Here is a 16969-nt window from a genome sequence, read left to right as displayed (position 1 = left end):
TAATGAAGCCTTAGGCTTCGTTTCAGACTGTTTTTTTATGGTTTCTTAAACTGATTTTTTAGTACAAAAATTAAAATTTTTTGTATAAAAAAGTTGCTTTAGGAAGTAGTAAGAAAGTTGTCCCAAACGAGCCTTAATCTAAGGTTTTGTTTAAAACTGCTTTTTAAATTAGTTTTTTTAGTAGATATTTTTATACTAGAAAGTTATTTTAAAAAATAATAAGAAAACTGTTCCAAACAAAACCTAAATGATTTCGAAGTTTAGAGATTTAGGCTTCATTTGGAATAACTTTCTTAGTAGATTTCTAATAAAAAAAAATTATACTAAAAATCTGCTTTATAAATTAATAAGAAAGCTTTCTCAAATGAAGCCTCATCTAAATGCTTTCCTACTTCTTGTTTTTTAATATCATAATCACAATTTTTGTTTAACAATATTAAAAAAAAAAAATTTGTGCCACGAAGCTTCTTTTGCACCAACTTTAAAAAAATATTTTTCTCACAATAATTTTATAAAAAACTATAGTAATTTCAAACAGATATTTAGTTTTAGTTATGATTATACTTATTAAACATTATGTAATTTATATTAAAGATACAACATTAGGAGAATTATATAATTACGGTTTGAGTTACGTCACATAAAATTTAATAATTTTTATTGGAGATATTTAGATCAATTAAGGCAGATTCATAAACACATTGTATACATAAGACTCGAACCCAAGATCTCTTAGTAGAGTCTAAGCTCCCAACCAATAGACCAAGGTGAGCTGTGTTATAATATTTATTTCACTAAGCTTTGTTGCCTTAAGCTAATTGGATGAGCACACAAAGCTCATAAAAAATTATCACATAGTGAACCCAAATAGAAGCTTCAGGGCTTTGTCTTCTCTCTCTCTCTCTCTCTCTCTCTCTCTCTCTCTGATATGATAATTTATCATTAGTCAAAGATTACTGCATATACTGATCATAATGTATATAAAATAATATACTTCAATTTGATATAATTTTGTTATTAATATATCTTTAAAAAAATGGCATGTTCAGCACGAATGTTAAGGTAAAATTTGAATTGGAAGATATATTATTGAGTTCATAATCATATGAAATGTCTTATTGAGACGAACTCAATTATACTAAAAATAATATAATTCAAGAATAACATAACCAAAATCAAGCAATTGAAGCATAATTGAAAACTTCAAATATTAATTGAATGACCAAATGATCTTCAAAATAGACATGCTTTTAGTTAAATCGAGTGGCTCAACAAGACGAATTTAACGAACCCAAGATTACTCAATTATGACATCATTAAGGCTCTTAAATGTTGAATAAATGCTTTATGATCAAGTGAATCAATATGGGTTGTACGTTGAATTATTTTGAATTATGATTCAATTTACCAAAATGCTCATCCCCAAAAACCTATATATATGGGTTGATGCTTCACATGAGGGGAGGAAAGAAGAATAGAGAGAGCTATAGAAAACTCTCTTATATTTTTAAGCTATCGTCGTCAACAATTATTATCGCCGACAACTATCATCACTGCTGACGATCAACATATAGAATCACCACCATCTCCAGAATACTAACAAAAGTTAACCTTACTGTATGGTATAGCCATCCTGCTATGAATACCTTTTTATACTCATTATTAGATAAATTAGGCCATGTTGTTATTTGTTAATTGTCAATTTGTGAACACTTGATTTATGTAATCTTCCTTAAAAAAAAAAATCAGACGTCTATTTAATCCCCTTCTTCTTCAACTATAACGAAAGACGAATTATTGTAGCACTTATTATATAGTCCATTTTTCAACCAGGTCAGGTCCCAAGATTTTTTCTATTTCCTGGTTTTCTATCTAAATTTTTTAACATTATTACTTTTATCTATGCGTACTGAAATTTTGTATAATACTGAGACGTAAAATTTATATTCTATCAACTCAAAATTTCTTGCACGTAATCGTTATAATTTTGTTATCAAATTAAAGTATATTATTTTTTTATCCATATTAATGCTACTAAAAAAATATGAAAAAAAAATATATCTAAGCGCTAAAATGTTTTTTACCTAACATAGCTCTAAGGTTAATTTCTTTTATTTCATTTGGTTAAATAAGACAATTAGCTAAAGTAGGTCTAACTCAAACCCAATTGACCCACTCTTGAACTTCCTTAAGTGATATGTAGATTTTTATTAGATACTTAGAGCACAGCCTTATCTAGTTCACCCAAATATTTTGACCAATTAGCAAGTCTAATAATCCAATAATCTAATATTACTTTATTACCTAACATAGCTCTAAGGTTAATTTCTCTTTAATCTACACTAACTCTAAATGTTATGTAGCTTAATCATATCAGCACACTAGGAACTCCCATTTAGACCCTAAAATTGGGCCTCCTTTTTTTGAAGATAAGGCGTTCAATATGTTAAAAAGCACAGGTATCTCATATAATTCCCTTAAGCTCTTGAGTAGTCTCCCCACATCTTCCCTGTGACACTTTCACGTTCAACATTCAGTTCTACCCATTCTTACCTAGTTAGAAAAAGATAAACATTTAACTTTTGAAATTTTCAACCATTTGCATGTCTTTGAGAGTGTTTTAATGCATGAAAATGATTGGGTGTACTCTAGAATGAGTCTCAAGTGTTTGTTGTGAATTTCAAAAAAAAAAAAAAAAAAAAATTCAATTCTACCCATTCTTACCTAGTTAGAAAAAGATAAACATTTAACTTTTTGAATTTTTCAACCATTTGCATGTCTTTGAGAGTGTTTTAATGCATGAAAATGATTGGGTGTGCTCTAAAATGAGTTTCAAGTGTTTGTTGTGAATTTTTTAAAAAAAAGTCTGAGAATGTGACATTTGGAGCGCAGTGGTGTTGTACTCATCCAAGCGCTAAATGGTGACAATCCAATGCCATGCTCTCAGGTTTTCATGGGTTTTTTAGCGCCACGGTGCTAGGCCATTATGGGCTCGTTAAATATATTTTAATTCCATTAATCTTATCATTTTAACCGAGCAGCCGACCAAGTAGGAGAGAGAAAAAGAGATATTTGGAGAGGGAAAATCACATTTTGAGCCGCTTCGGGTCACTTTAGTCATTAGCCCAATTGGAAACATTATTCGGATTGAGGTATGTCACATTATGCTTATCTTAATTTTCAAAAATATAAAATTTTACCAAATTTTTTAATTAAATTTATATTTTGGTTAGCGAAAAATGTGAATAAATTTGCAACGAATTTTTTTTTTTAATTTTAAATGTTATAGAAACTATGATTATGAATATTTTGAATATTTTTTTGAAAGTTTTATACTGTGTATTTTAGAATCTGTGTGATTTTAATTAAACATAAAATAATATGGACACTAAAAATAATGCTTTAGTACAATGATTCTTTGAATAGTATTTTACACACAATCTTTTATAATTTAGTTATATTTTGATATTATGAAAATTTGCTCAGTAGAAAATTCAGTTGTCTATTATTATAGAACATTATGCAATTCTGACATGTGCTAAATTTTATTTTAACTGTTACAATGTGGTAAAATATATGCTTATATGATTAAAAAATATTTTATGGGAGCTATAAGGGACTAGAATCTTTTCAGATTATGTTTATGTTAGGAATTATTCTAATGCCTATAAGGCATGTTCTGGTGGCTATAAGCTATTTTATGGTGCCTACAGACATGTTTTGATGTTATAAGCACAAAAGAGAGACTTAAGGGGCCAGATTCTGTCTAGGACTGAGATATGTGATGTGAACTGCTTTGTGATATAAATTATTCTATGATTTATCTGCTTAGTATGGTTATCTGCTCAGTATTATTATTTAAATAAATTGGATATGCTATGCTTTTATTTCCTTTCCTAATACTGATAGTAATTTGTTAGATTGCATTTAACTGTTTTTAAATATTTAGTAAAAAATATTTAATAAAAGAATACCTAGAATTTTAGATCGGTTGTGTGGTCTGCTGAGCTGTTGTAGCACACTGTAATTTGCTTCTAATTTTTTAGGATCTTGGAAAGGGGATGAGACTATCAATTAGTAGTTCAGGATCAAATACGAGGTTATAGGTATTTCTCTATTTTGATTTTTGTACAATTATATCTAGTTTATTATTCAGTTATGTAGCTTCTGCATGTAACCGTGTACTATAGTATAAATATATATTTTGATGAAAAAAATAAATCTTATGGATAAGCTATTTTTAGTACTTGGATGTTTTAGTAGCTCTTTAATCTATAATTTATTGAAACAAAGTTTGGAAGTAAATCTGAACATTCTAAAATTAGATCTTGGGAATAACATGTCACAGCTTAACATGAATGGACCTATCCTGATCAGGTTGGGGTGTGACATTCCCAACCTCGCTTGTTTGCTGTTGTGAGCCATTGGAGCTAAAAAAATAAGCAAAAAAATTTAACATCCTTAACTAGTCCATCCAAGAGACTCATTCCACTTCTCCTAGCCCTCCCTAAATCTATTAAGAAGCTAATATGGAACAACTAATATCTTAAGAAATTCAATAACACCTTCTTGGACTAAGTTCATCAATGCCACCTTAATGAGATAGTCGTTAGAGCCACCTAGAGGGAGTCAATTAGATAATGATGGAGTTAGCTTCCTTATTGCCTCAAGAAGCTCTCTAGTGGATTTGAATTTCTAGTGTTGATCCTAGCTTATATATCATATACTCACCTTTGTTAGACTCTTATGTTTAGTCATCTTTTCTCTACACAACTCCATATGTTTTGTACGTACTATTATCATGTAACTTTCCCCATGTTTTATCATCATCAAATTTTGACGACCCCAAACTTAATCTATATATCTTCTCAAGATTATTAGCCTACTACAAAACTTTGATTAACGAGTCATAAACAACATTTGATTTCTCTCAAGGATATGAACAATTTGATACCTTAATTACACCTCAATTTGATATAAAAATTTCACCCTGGTCATTGTAATATGAGCAATTTTCTAAGGTAGTTTAAAATGGTGAGGATAATGAGGTGGGCACGAGGAACCTCCCTCAATAGGAGCAATCACACCATGGTATTTAAAAGACTTAGATTACATTAAATTATATTTACTATAAAAAAAGATTTAATTTCTTAAAACTTTTATGAACTCTTAAATTGTCTGATTCATGTGTTATTTTTGGTGATGATGCTCTCATTAAGATGACCAATTTGTCTAAAAATGGCAAATTATTCTCATCATATTTTGATGACCCAAAATTTAATCGCTATGTATTCCCAAAATTATTCAGCCTCCTATATAACATTTATTAACAAGACACAAGTCGATTTATAATAAACCAATTAGGGCTACAAACGAATCGAGCCAAGTCGAATATGCGAGTGTTCATGTTTGTGTTCATTTAATATCAGCTTGTTCAAGTTTGATTCATGTTTGTTCGAGCTTTATTATTTGTGTTCATGTTTGGTTCATTTAAATTAATGAGTGTTCATGTTCAGTTCATGTTCAATTCATATTCGATTAGTTTAGTGCTTATCGAGCTTTAAACAAACAAGCATGAACGAGCATTAAACAAACGAGCATGAACGAGCTATAAACGAACTCTATTTTTAATGTTCATTAACTTAACAAACAAACTTTATTGAGCTTCCTAACAAACGATTACATCGGGCATGTTTGAGAATATATTTAACGAATTTTTTAAACTATCAAACAAACATGTTCATGAGCATATTTATGAACAAACACATTTATAATAAAAGCAATTGCCTATGTAAAATGAAAATAATATTAATAAATATGAATATATTTTTAAATGGAGCTTAATTACATGTTGTATATTCTATAATCAAATATTAATTACTTTTATCGAGCTTATTCACGAGTTCAAAATAAAACACGAATCGAGCTTTTATCGAGCTTGTTCACGAGCTTCAAATGAAGTTGTTCACGAACATAAATGAGCCGAACATATTAGTGTTCAAGTTTGTTTATTTAAGAATTAAGTATTTAAAATATTGTCCAAGTTTGTTTTGTTTGATTAATTAAACGATCACAAATGAGCTTTAATCGAATTGAACAATGAGTAGCTCGTCGAACGCTTGGTTCGCTTGCAGCCCTAACCAATACTTAAATTGCACATCATTATCCATATTCCTCACAATCTCTAATTATTTAGTAAGATTTGATAAGCTCTTGAAAATCGTTTTCGTCATAAGATAAATATTATTGTGTTTTAATTATAATATTTTTACATAATTTTTTTACACTGATGCAAATCTTTAAGAAATTGATACCTGTCGGTACAAGTTGAAATTTTGGGACCATCAGATGTCCGTTTTACAAACTAATTTTCTCATTTTTTTTAAATAAAATAAGTATATATATATATATATATATATATATATATATGCTTATACAAAAATATTTCATAAATGATATTCTTTTTATATTAATTAGGAATCACGAGTTAAAGGACATGAGGCCAATAAATATCTTGGCTTGGGACAATTCAGAAGATTAGAATCATTAAAGTGGTTAGATTACTATTTAAAGATTCTCTTTTGTTGAGAATTGATGTCAACATAGGGATTATTGGAGATACTTAATACAAGCTTTAGCTTATTTAGGTGGAACTAGTATATGGACTAAAGGTTATTTAGGTTTGGTTTGAGCCAAATTTTTTACCGCTTCTTAAATTTTTTGTACTAGTAAGAAAAATGTCTCCAATTAGGGGTGTTAATTTTTGACCTGATCCGGAAAAATTCGAGTTCAGGTTGACCCGTTTAGCAAACGGGTCTGGTTCGGGTTGACCCGAAAACCTGAAATCAACCTTACACTGACCCAAAAGTCGAGTCCATTCCGGTTTCCGCTTGCACTTGCATGTGCGGTCCCGCACTCGTGTCGTCGCTTGTTGAAGCACTCGCGCCGTCGTACAGTCCCGCGGACTTCGTCCGCATGCGTGGTCTCGCAGACTTCATCCGCACTCACACTGTCGCGAGCTTGGGACTCCTCCCTCTGCCGCATAGGTCGGTTCGGGTCAACCCAGCAACCCACTCGGGTCGGGTCCTGGTTGAAATGTCCGACCTGTTTGTAAAAATGGGTCAGGTTTGGGTTGACCTGTTTAGATCCAGGTCAAATCGAGTTTGACCCAAATCCGACCCATCGACTTGAATTGACACCCCTATCCCTAATGAAGCCTTTGTCTTCTCCTAAGTCAAACATTGACTTTTTCTCTTTGGAGAATATTTTTTATTGAAGTTGTAAGAGCTTCTTCAAAGAAATGATAGAACCTTATTTTTTGTCCACAAACTTTTATAAAAAAGTGCTTCTCATTAGGCTAGATATGAGCTTCATTAGATGAAAGAACTATTAGTTATTCATCTTTTGTGTTTTTAGAATAGACATTTATACTTGCTCAATCGTCAACTCAAGTTTAAAATCTTTTTGCCTCTTTGATTATATTGGCTACATATGCAAAAATTATTTTGATTGGATACCGGACGGATTTCAGAGACTAACCAGAACTTTTCATGTCGCTTTTTTGCTTGGTACTGGTGCTCGGTATCGCTTGGTACCGAGTGACGTGACACATTCTAGTTGATCTCCAGTGTTAGAGTATACCACTAGTCTAGTTTGGTTATCATGTTCAACTTAGTTAAGGAAGCACTTTCCTCTGTGTTGTCAGTCTGCTAATACCGGCCTCGGGCGGCTTGTGCAGGGCCTGCTCCCTCTACTACTTTATATATTGTATTAACTATAGTAGTTGAATCAACGAGGATGAATGATTCTGAGCCATTTACTCTTCTTCTTCTTCTTCTGTATTGTTTCTAACTCTTAAATGTAGGTTGTCTTCATGGTATCAGAGCCTTGAGGTTCAGTTCTGTTCAGGATGGTGAAACAGGATTCTGCTTCTTCGGCGTCATTAGCTTCATCTCTCTCAGCATCGATGGCTGAGTTTACGATCTTTAAAGTTTCTCATGAGCAATTTGAAGAATATTGTGTCTACTTCTCTCACTAATGAAACTATCCTATTTGGCGTCTTCAAGTTTTTAAGTTGTTTTTTGCAAACAGTTTTGAGGTTTACTTTACTGGAAGCATGTCTCCACTAGCAGCATCTCTGACTGGATCCGATTCGTAGGATCTGCATCTCTGGAAACTAGTAGATCAAAACTTAGTCTCGACATTGATGTTTACTATTTCTACTTATGGGCTGCCATATATACTTTCATTATCTACTGCTCATGAGATCTGGATAACACTTGAAAAATGCCTCCAATCGACGAATCGGTCATGTGTGATTCAACTCAAAATCAATTGCACCACATTCAGATGAAAGAGCTTACAATGACACAATATTTAGCTCAAATTAAAGCACTAGTAGTTAATATAACTGCTTCGGGAGGTCACATAGATTTTGAAGATGTTATTTTACATACTTTAAATGGACTGCCTTTCATTTACAATTCGTTTAAATCTGCCATTCGCACTACTCAGCAGACTATTAGCTTGGATACTTTGTACTCATTTTTGTGCATTGAAGAAATTAACTTGCTGAATGAACAGCAAAAGGATACTCAACTTCCTTTGGAACACTCTGCTCTATGGACGAACCGTTCTAACACAACTCGTGGAAGATCTACTTCGCGGGGTAGAGGCAGAGGAGCTCCCTTCAGAACAAATAACTCTAGAACAATTTTCAACAATTCTCAGGCTGCACCAAGTTCCACTGTTCGTGTTCCGAATTTGCCCAGTGTCCGTCGACATATTAGATTTGCGACTAGATTGGATATGTTGCTCTTAACTGTTGGCATCGCTGCAATATGCAGTATGTACATACCACCTCTAGCTCAAATCATTGGGTATTTCTCATGAACTCAAACAGTTCGGTGACTTCCTCAATTACAGAATGGGTGTTGGACTTCGGTGCCTCTTCCCATCTCACATCTGATGCTAATCAACTACATGAACCTACTCCTTATGTGGGAACTGATTCTGTCTCCATTGCAAGTGGTGAAACTCTTCCTATACATCAATCAGGGCAAGGAATTCTTCCACTCCCTGATGCAAATCGTAAGCTTCGTCTCAAGATTTTGCTTCATGTTCCTTTGCTCTCCCACAATTTACTTTCCATTCACAAATTGACATCTAGCAATAATTTTTCAATTTTGTTTGATGCTCATGGCTTTCTTATCAAGGACCTTTCAGACAATAGTGTCATTCTTTGTGGCCGATCTCAAGATGGACTCTATCCGCTTCAAACCAAGTCCAACAATTATCTGCAAGCTCTTCACTCCACTGTTCGATCTCTTAAACCTTGGCATGCTCGACTTGGTCATCCAAATATTAGTACTTTAAGAATTTTAGCTACTTTAGTACCTTCTACATGTCCTCATTCTACTACTTTCTTATGTACTTCTTGTAATGTGGCCAAGAGTCACAAACTACCCTTTTCTTTATCTCAAAGCAATGTACTTAATTAAATCTTTTCAATTAACACATTCAGATGTTTGTGGGCCAACACCCATTTCTTCCCTTCTTGGCTTTCATTGTTACATTGTTTTTATAGATGATAATAAGCCCTACACTTGGATTTATCTGTTGCATTCCAAGGATGAGGTTTTCTTAAAATTCAAACATTCCTTTCAACTTATAAAAAATTCCTTTAATACTTCCATTCAAACAATTTGAACTGATGGGGGAGGTGAATATACAAGTCATCCCTTTCAAAAATTTTATTGCAGCACGGAAAAACTTATAAGTTCAGTTGTTCTTACACTCCCGAGCAAAATGTTCTTGCTAAACTCAGGCATCATCATCTCCTTGATTCTACACATGCTCTCCTTCATGCCTCGCATCTTCCTCACAAATTTTGGGATGAAGCTCTCATGACGTCTAATTATCTCATTAATATTCTACCCACCAAAGCTCGTAATTTTCACATTCCGTATCAACTTCTACATCATAAACTTCCGTCCTACACGCATCTAAAAACCTTTGATTGCTTGTGCTTTCCTTGGCTTTAACCCACGTTCAAAAATAAATTATTGCCACGCTCCCAGGAGTGTATTTTTCTAGGTTACTATTCTATGCACAAGGGCTATCGTTGTCTAAATATCCACACAAATAAGATTCTTATTTCACGTCATGTTATTGTTTATGAACACATTTTTCCATATTCCTCCAAACTACCTACATCAACAATTATATCCACAAATTAACCTCAAAATCCACTTCTACTCACACCAATTTCTATCCCAAATCAACTGATCTTAACCCAACCATTACCTCTCCCTATACAGCAACAGACTCAACAAATAAGTTCAACCTCTTCACCTCTATCTCCTCAAGAATCTCCACGTCCAAGTTCTCCTTCAACTGTTTTGCAACCTTCATTTTTTGCATCAGAAACTTTAGCACCTCTAGTTTCGAGTCACCCCATGCAAACAAGAAAGAAAACTGGACACCAAAAGCCTAAAATTATCTTTGATCTGCTTGCGGTTCCATTTTCTCTTTTCACTCCTACCTCCTATAATCAAGCACTCAAATATGAGTGTTGGAGAAAAGCTATGTCAGATGAATTTCTTGCACTTCAGAAATAAGGCACTTGGAGTCTGCAATCCCCACCTCTCAACAAACCAATCTTAGGATGCAAATGGATTTTCAAATTAAAAATAAAACATGATGGGCAAATTGATCGATATAAAGCAATGCTGGTAGCACAAGGCTATGATCAAGAACATGGAGTAAACTTCATCGAGACTTTCAGTTTGGTAGCCAAGCTACCTACAATTAGACTATTGCTACTTCTTGCTCTTCATCATAATTGGCCAACTCTACAATTTGAAATTTCGAATGCATTTCTACATGGAGATCTTCATGAAGAAGTTTATATGAAGCAACCTCCTAGCTTCGCTGATACTCAACATCTACATCATGTCTGCCGACTTCACAAGGCCATTTATGGTCTTAAATAGGCGCCGCGCCAATGGTATTCTAAGCTCACACAGTCACTACATCAGTTTGGATTTACATTAAGCAAGGCCGATCCTTTGCTTCTCATTTATAGCAAGTCTTCCATACAACTTTATCTTCTCATCTATGTGGATGACTTGTTAGTCACTGGTAATCATTCTTCTACTATTGATCGGTTGCTTCTTATGCTGAAGACCACATTTTCTCTTAAACAACTTGGGGCTGTGGATACCTTTCTTGGTATTCAGGTTAAGCGAATGCCCAATGCCATATTACTTCATCAAACCAAATATGCCACAGAATTGCTAAATTCAACAGGTTTTACAAATAGCAGCTCTGTCCCTACACCCATCACATTAAAACCATCCAAAATTGCTTTGGATGTACAACCATTTGCTGATCCTCAACTTTATAGGCATTTAGCTGGTTCACTAAACTATCTTACAATAACACGCCAAGATATTGCTTTTTCCGTCAATTAAATATGTCAGCATATGCATAACCCAACCAATGCGGACTTTCTAGCTATTAAGTGTAAGCTTAGATACATGCAGGGAACGAAATGCTATGGTCTTCCTATGCAGCCGCCAGCCGGGTAATATGAAACTAACAATGTTTGTTGATGCGGGCTAGGCATCAAGTACAGCTGATAGAAAATATGTTAGTGGTTTCTATTACTATCTTGGTTCGACCCTTATTTCATGGTGTGTTAAAAAGCAAGTGACAGTAGCCAAGTCTTTGACCGAAGCGGAATATAGAGCTCTTTCTTCAGCAACATCAGATATCCTTTGGCTCCGTCGTTTACTGGATGACTTCTCCTTATCCCAATCCAAGCCTACGCCAGTCTATTGTGACAATACTTAGGTTATTTCTTTAGCACACAATCCGATATTCCATGCTCGCATGAAGCATATTGAGATAGACTACCATTTTATAAGACAACATATTGAACATAAGGCTATCTCCATTTTTCATATTAATTCCTAGGATCAAATAGCATATATACTCACAAAACTATTGTCTCGTCTTCGATTTTCTATGCTACGGGACAAACTCACCATTTGCTCCTCAAATGTTGAGTTTGAGGGAGACTATTAGAGTATACCACTAGTCTAGTATGCTTATCATGTTCCGCCTATCATAGCTTAGTTAAGGAAGCACTTTCCTCTGTGTTGTCAGTCTGCTAATATCGGCCTCGAGCAGCTTGTGCAGGGTCTGCTCCCTCTACTACTTTATATATTGTATTAACTACACTGCTGAATCAACGAGGATGAATGATTCCGAGCCATTTACTCTTCTTCTTCTTCTTTTGTATTGTTTCTAACTCTTAAATGTATGTTGTCTTCATCCAGACCGTCTAATATATGTACAGATTAATTTCTCCTCCTATATATATGATATATTTATACGCATTGACTTTAGACACTAGCAATATACAGACGCAATTGTCAATACATTTTATAAAAAAAAGGTCAATACATATGAAAATCATAGGTACAAAAGTGCGTACAAATATATAAAGGGCTGTTCTTATTTAATATAAATTTATATGCACTTCTTACACAATTAATTTAATATTTTTCAAGCCTGAACTCAGAAAAAAATTCCTAACCGAGGCTCATAGAATCACCTCTCCTCTTTCTCTACTCTCCAAGTTCCCAACGCAAGCCTTCCATTAACACCAGTAAACTGAAGAAGCAATTAATTGCAGAATCTCCTGCCATTCAATTCGTCCTCTCCTCAAGAATCCCTTTGCGTCTCACACCCTTCCAACTTCACAAGTTGAATCCACAGAGTTCAAAAATCTCAGCGCTGGCATTAAATTCGGTACTCTCTCTCTCTCTCTCTTTCTGATTCAAACACCCACATTTGAAGCTGGAACAGAGCAAGCGCTGTAATAAATCCAACCAAAATATCCCGTGAGACCTCTCAGCTCTCAGAAAATACAGAAGCTCCTGCTCACGAGTTTCCTCTCCCACTCTGCAAATGCCTCTCCCGCTCTCTCCTCCCTTAAAAAACCTCGCCTTTCCTTCTCCTGATCCACCACGACCAGCCAATGGAACATGTCAAGCGCTTCTCCTTCTTCATCCTCTTCTCCTTTTTCTCCTTCTTGTTTCCTCTGTTGCAATCTCAAGACCTCCAAACCTACATCATCCAACTCCATCCCAAGACTCAAATAACCTCAAACCACCACCAATGGCACCTCTCTTTGCTGCCCTCCTCCTCCCGCCTACTCTACTCCTACCACACCGCCCTCATCGGCTTCGCGGCCCTTCTTTCCCCCGAAGAAGCCGACACTCTCCGGGCCTGCCCGGAAGTAATTGCCGTCCGTCCTGACCGCCGCCTCCAACTCCACACCACATACTCCTACAAATTCCTCGGACTTGCCGGCACCGCCGAATCCCCCGGGGCCTGGCCTCGCTCTAACTTCGGCCGGGGTGCCATCATCGGCATTCTCGACACTGGCGTTTGGCCGGAAAGTCCCAGCTTTTCTGACCGCGGCATGCCGCCAGTCCCTTCCAGATGGAAAGGCTCTTGCCAAATCGGCGAGAACTTTAACTCTACAAATTGCAACCGCAAGCTCATCGGAGCCAAATTTTACTCCAAGGGCCACCGCGCCAATGCTCCGGAAGCCGGCACCGCCGCCTTAGAATACGTCTCCCCCCGCGACGCCCACGGCCACGGGACCCACACTTCCTCCACAGCCGCCGGCGCAGCTGTCATCGGAGCCAGTGTGCTAGGCGCCGGCATTGGTCAGGCGACCGGCATGGCTCCCGGGGCCCACATCGCCGTTTACAAGGTGTGCTGGTTTAACGGATGTTATAGCTCCGACATCCTCGCCGGAATGGACGACGCCGTTCGCGACGGAGTCGATGTGCTTTCTCTCTCACTTGGAGGATTCCCTCTGCCACTGTTTGAGGATAGCATTGCTATTGGCAGCTTTCGAGCCGTTGAGCGAGGCATCGCCGTAGTTTGCGCCGGCGGGAATAATGGGCCCGTTGCTAGCTCTGTCGCAAATGAAGCACCGTGGATTACGACGGTCGGCGCCGGCACGATGGACCGAAGGTTCCCAGCCGTTGTCCGGTTGGCTAACGGTCGTCTTCTTTACGGGGAGTCCGTTATCGGATTTTCAAAAATTGGCGGGAAGGTGCCGGAGCTCGAGCTGGTTTACGACAATCGCGGGAACAGGGGAGCTGAGTTCTGTTTCAGGTACAAATTTGAAAATAAATAAATAAACTTCACTAAATTTGAGCATTTTCGACAATAAGAAAATGTTTAATTTGTACAAATATTTATTAAGATTAATTTATATATTGCATAAATGATATATTATACTTAATATATTTTTTAAATAAAAACTTATTTTGAATCATATTTTGAGTTAATTTTGAATAAAGTACAATTTTTTCATAAATGAATATAAATTTATATTCTTAACCTTAAAAAATACTTCATGCATAAAACAGGGGCTCGCTTTCAAAGTCCAAAGTCAAAGGCAAAATAGTCGTTTGCGACCGTGGAGTCAACGGTCGAGCTGAGAAAGGCGAAGCCGTCAAAGAAGCTGGCGGCGCCGCCATGATTCTCGCAAACTCCGAAATCAACCAACAAGAGGACTCTCTCGACGCCCACGTTCTCCCCTCTACTCTCATCGGCTTCGCCCAATCCCTCGAACTCAAATCCTTCATCAACTCCACTAAATCCCCCAAAGCTCGCATCATCTTCGCCGCCACAGCCACCACCGGCAAATCACGAGCCCCCTCCGTCGCCCTCTTCTCCTCACGGGGCCCGAGCCTAACCATCCCCTCTGTTCTAAAGCCCGATATCATCGCCCCGGGTGTTAACATCATCGCCGCTTGGCCCGAAAACCTCGGCCCATCGGGCCTTTCCGAGGATCACAGGCGTTCGAATTTCAGCATTTTGTCGGGGACTTCTATGGCTTGCCCGCACGTGAGCGGGATTGCGGCGTTGGTTCGGGCCGCGCATCCGGGCTGGAGCCCGGCGGCGGTCCGATCAGCTATCATGACGACGGCCGATGTGTTGGACCGGTATGGAAAACCGATAATGGATGGCGTCGAGCCGGCCGGTTTTTTCGCGATGGGAGCTGGCCATATTAATCCGAGCAAGGCTATGAATCCGGGACTGGTTTACGATATTGAACCGGAAGACTACGTAATTCATCTATGCTCTCATGGGTATACCAAGTCAGAGATGTTTGCTATTACACACAGGTAAGCGAAAGAAATTAAGATAAATACTAAAATAATATTTAATTATTTATTTTACAGTCACTATTTTACATAGAAAATAAATAAATCAAATAAAAATAAAGTTTTTTCAATTCTTAAAAAAATTTAAATTATTTATTTATTTCTAATTGATTTTTATTCAATTTATTTAGGATTGTGGATTGCCATGACACAATGAAGAAGAACAAATTGTTCAATTTGAACTATCCTTCAATTTCTGTGGAGTTCAATAAGGGACAAAATGTGATTTTGACAAGAAGAACAGCTATGAATGTGGGGAAGAACAATTCAACTTATTTTGTAAAAGTGAGGCAACCAAATGGAGTGAGGGTGAGAGTGGAGCCTAAGAGATTGAGCTTTGGAGAGATCAATGAAAAGAGGAGTTATAGAGTCTGGTTTGTGTCGAGGAGAAAGGAGAAGAGGGAGGGGTACATTGAAGGGGAGATCATTTGGGTGCACAAAGGGGAGAAAGACCACAGGGTGAGGAGCCCTTTATCGGTGAAATGGACAGCATGAGGATAAAAGATCAAATTTGAAAGAAAAAATTTAATATCAGGATATCCTTATTTAAAATGCATTCAAAATAAGGAGACATTTAGGTTTCGTTTTGGGGCAGCTTTCTTACAACTTCTTAAAGTACTAAAAAGATGCTTTAAGAAGCAGTAAGAAAACTGCCTGAAATGAAGCATTAATATGAACAACAAAACTTACAAATTTTATCTTACTAAAAAATACTTTTTAGAGCTATTTTATATTTCTATTTAAAAATCAACAATTTATACCAAATGTCTCCTTATTTTGAATAATAGCCTTTCTATCATAATATACATTTTTATAAGGATATTCTAATATGATTTTTTTCATCAAATTTGTATGTTATGTTATTTTAAGAAATATTTGTATTATGATGTTGATGAGTATTTCATCATCATAGGAAATTTAGAATATTAGGAGGATAGGATAACTTTTTGTTATTGATGGGCAAATAATGTAATTGTCCTTTGATGTGGTATCCATTTAGATGCAGAAGAAATGTGGGGAGATTGATGTCTACATTATGGGAGACAGGCTTAGAAGAATGGCAATAAAGTCTCATTTTCTTCTTCTTATATAGCATTTGTGTGGTCTTCTCTTATTGTTATAAATAGTCTATGTATGAATTGCGCTATTCTTGTTGGGGAATTTATTAAATATTGATGTCAAAATAATATCATTAATAATAATAATAATAATCATATATATATATATATATATATATAAACTCCTAATATACGATGAGTTTAGAAAACATTGGATGAGGAGATCAATGGCATAAGAAATTGTGTGGAGGTCAAATCGAGAGGACTTAAAAGTTGAAAAAGAGACTCAAATATTTACAATGTTGTCGAGAAAAACCCTAAGAAGATTAACTTGCTATTAAGAGAAATCTTTCAAAAAAAAAAAACACTGCGACAGAAAAGATTTGAGAAAGAAGATCTAGTTCTAAATGATCCATAACGTAGAAGATTGTTGCCAAGTGTTTCAAATTTATCATGGCTTTAGCCATTCATAAAATCAACATTGAAATGAACACCATGTCCTCTCAACTGAAGCATTATTTCCAATATCAAATTCAATGACCTAGTCAGGTTCATACTTTGTAATTAATGTTTTCCAATATCTTTATTGTATTTGATATTAAGTTATAGAGACACCTGAATGAGATTTTGAGAGTTCAAATAAAGAGAGGG

General features: G+C 35.9%; 1 protein-coding gene across 1 annotated transcript; it reads left to right on the top strand.

Moving 5' to 3' along the window:
• Positions 1–13048: 13048 nt before the first annotated feature.
• LOC110111617 (subtilisin-like protease SBT1.2) lies at positions 13049–15755 on the top strand. Its single transcript, XM_020843564.1, has 3 exons — positions 13049–14202; positions 14460–15221; positions 15392–15755. The coding sequence occupies exons 1-3, from the start codon at positions 13049–13051 to the stop codon at positions 15753–15755; spliced, it is 2280 nt and encodes a 759-aa protein (XP_020699223.1).
• Positions 15756–16969: the final 1214 nt, after the last annotated feature.

Source organism: Dendrobium catenatum, unplaced genomic scaffold (genome assembly GCF_001605985.2).
Source record: "Dendrobium catenatum unplaced genomic scaffold, ASM160598v2 fragScaff_scaffold_1417, whole genome shotgun sequence".
NCBI lineage: Eukaryota > Viridiplantae > Streptophyta > Magnoliopsida > Asparagales > Orchidaceae > Dendrobium > Dendrobium catenatum.
The sequence above is the reverse complement of the archived record's forward strand: the minus strand, read 5'-3'. Positions and strand labels throughout refer to the sequence as shown.

Coding starts and splice junctions, on each gene's coding strand:
- LOC110111617 (XM_020843564.1), top strand. CDS start 13,049: ATGGAACATGTCAAGCGCTTCTCCTTCTTCATCCTCTTCTCCTTTTTC. Junction 14,203..14,459: donor GGAGCTGAGTTCTGTTTCAG/GTACAAATTTGA, acceptor TGCATAAAACAG/GGGCTCGCTTTCAAAGTCCA. Junction 15,222..15,391: donor ATGTTTGCTATTACACACAG/GTAAGCGAAAGA, acceptor CAATTTATTTAG/GATTGTGGATTGCCATGACA.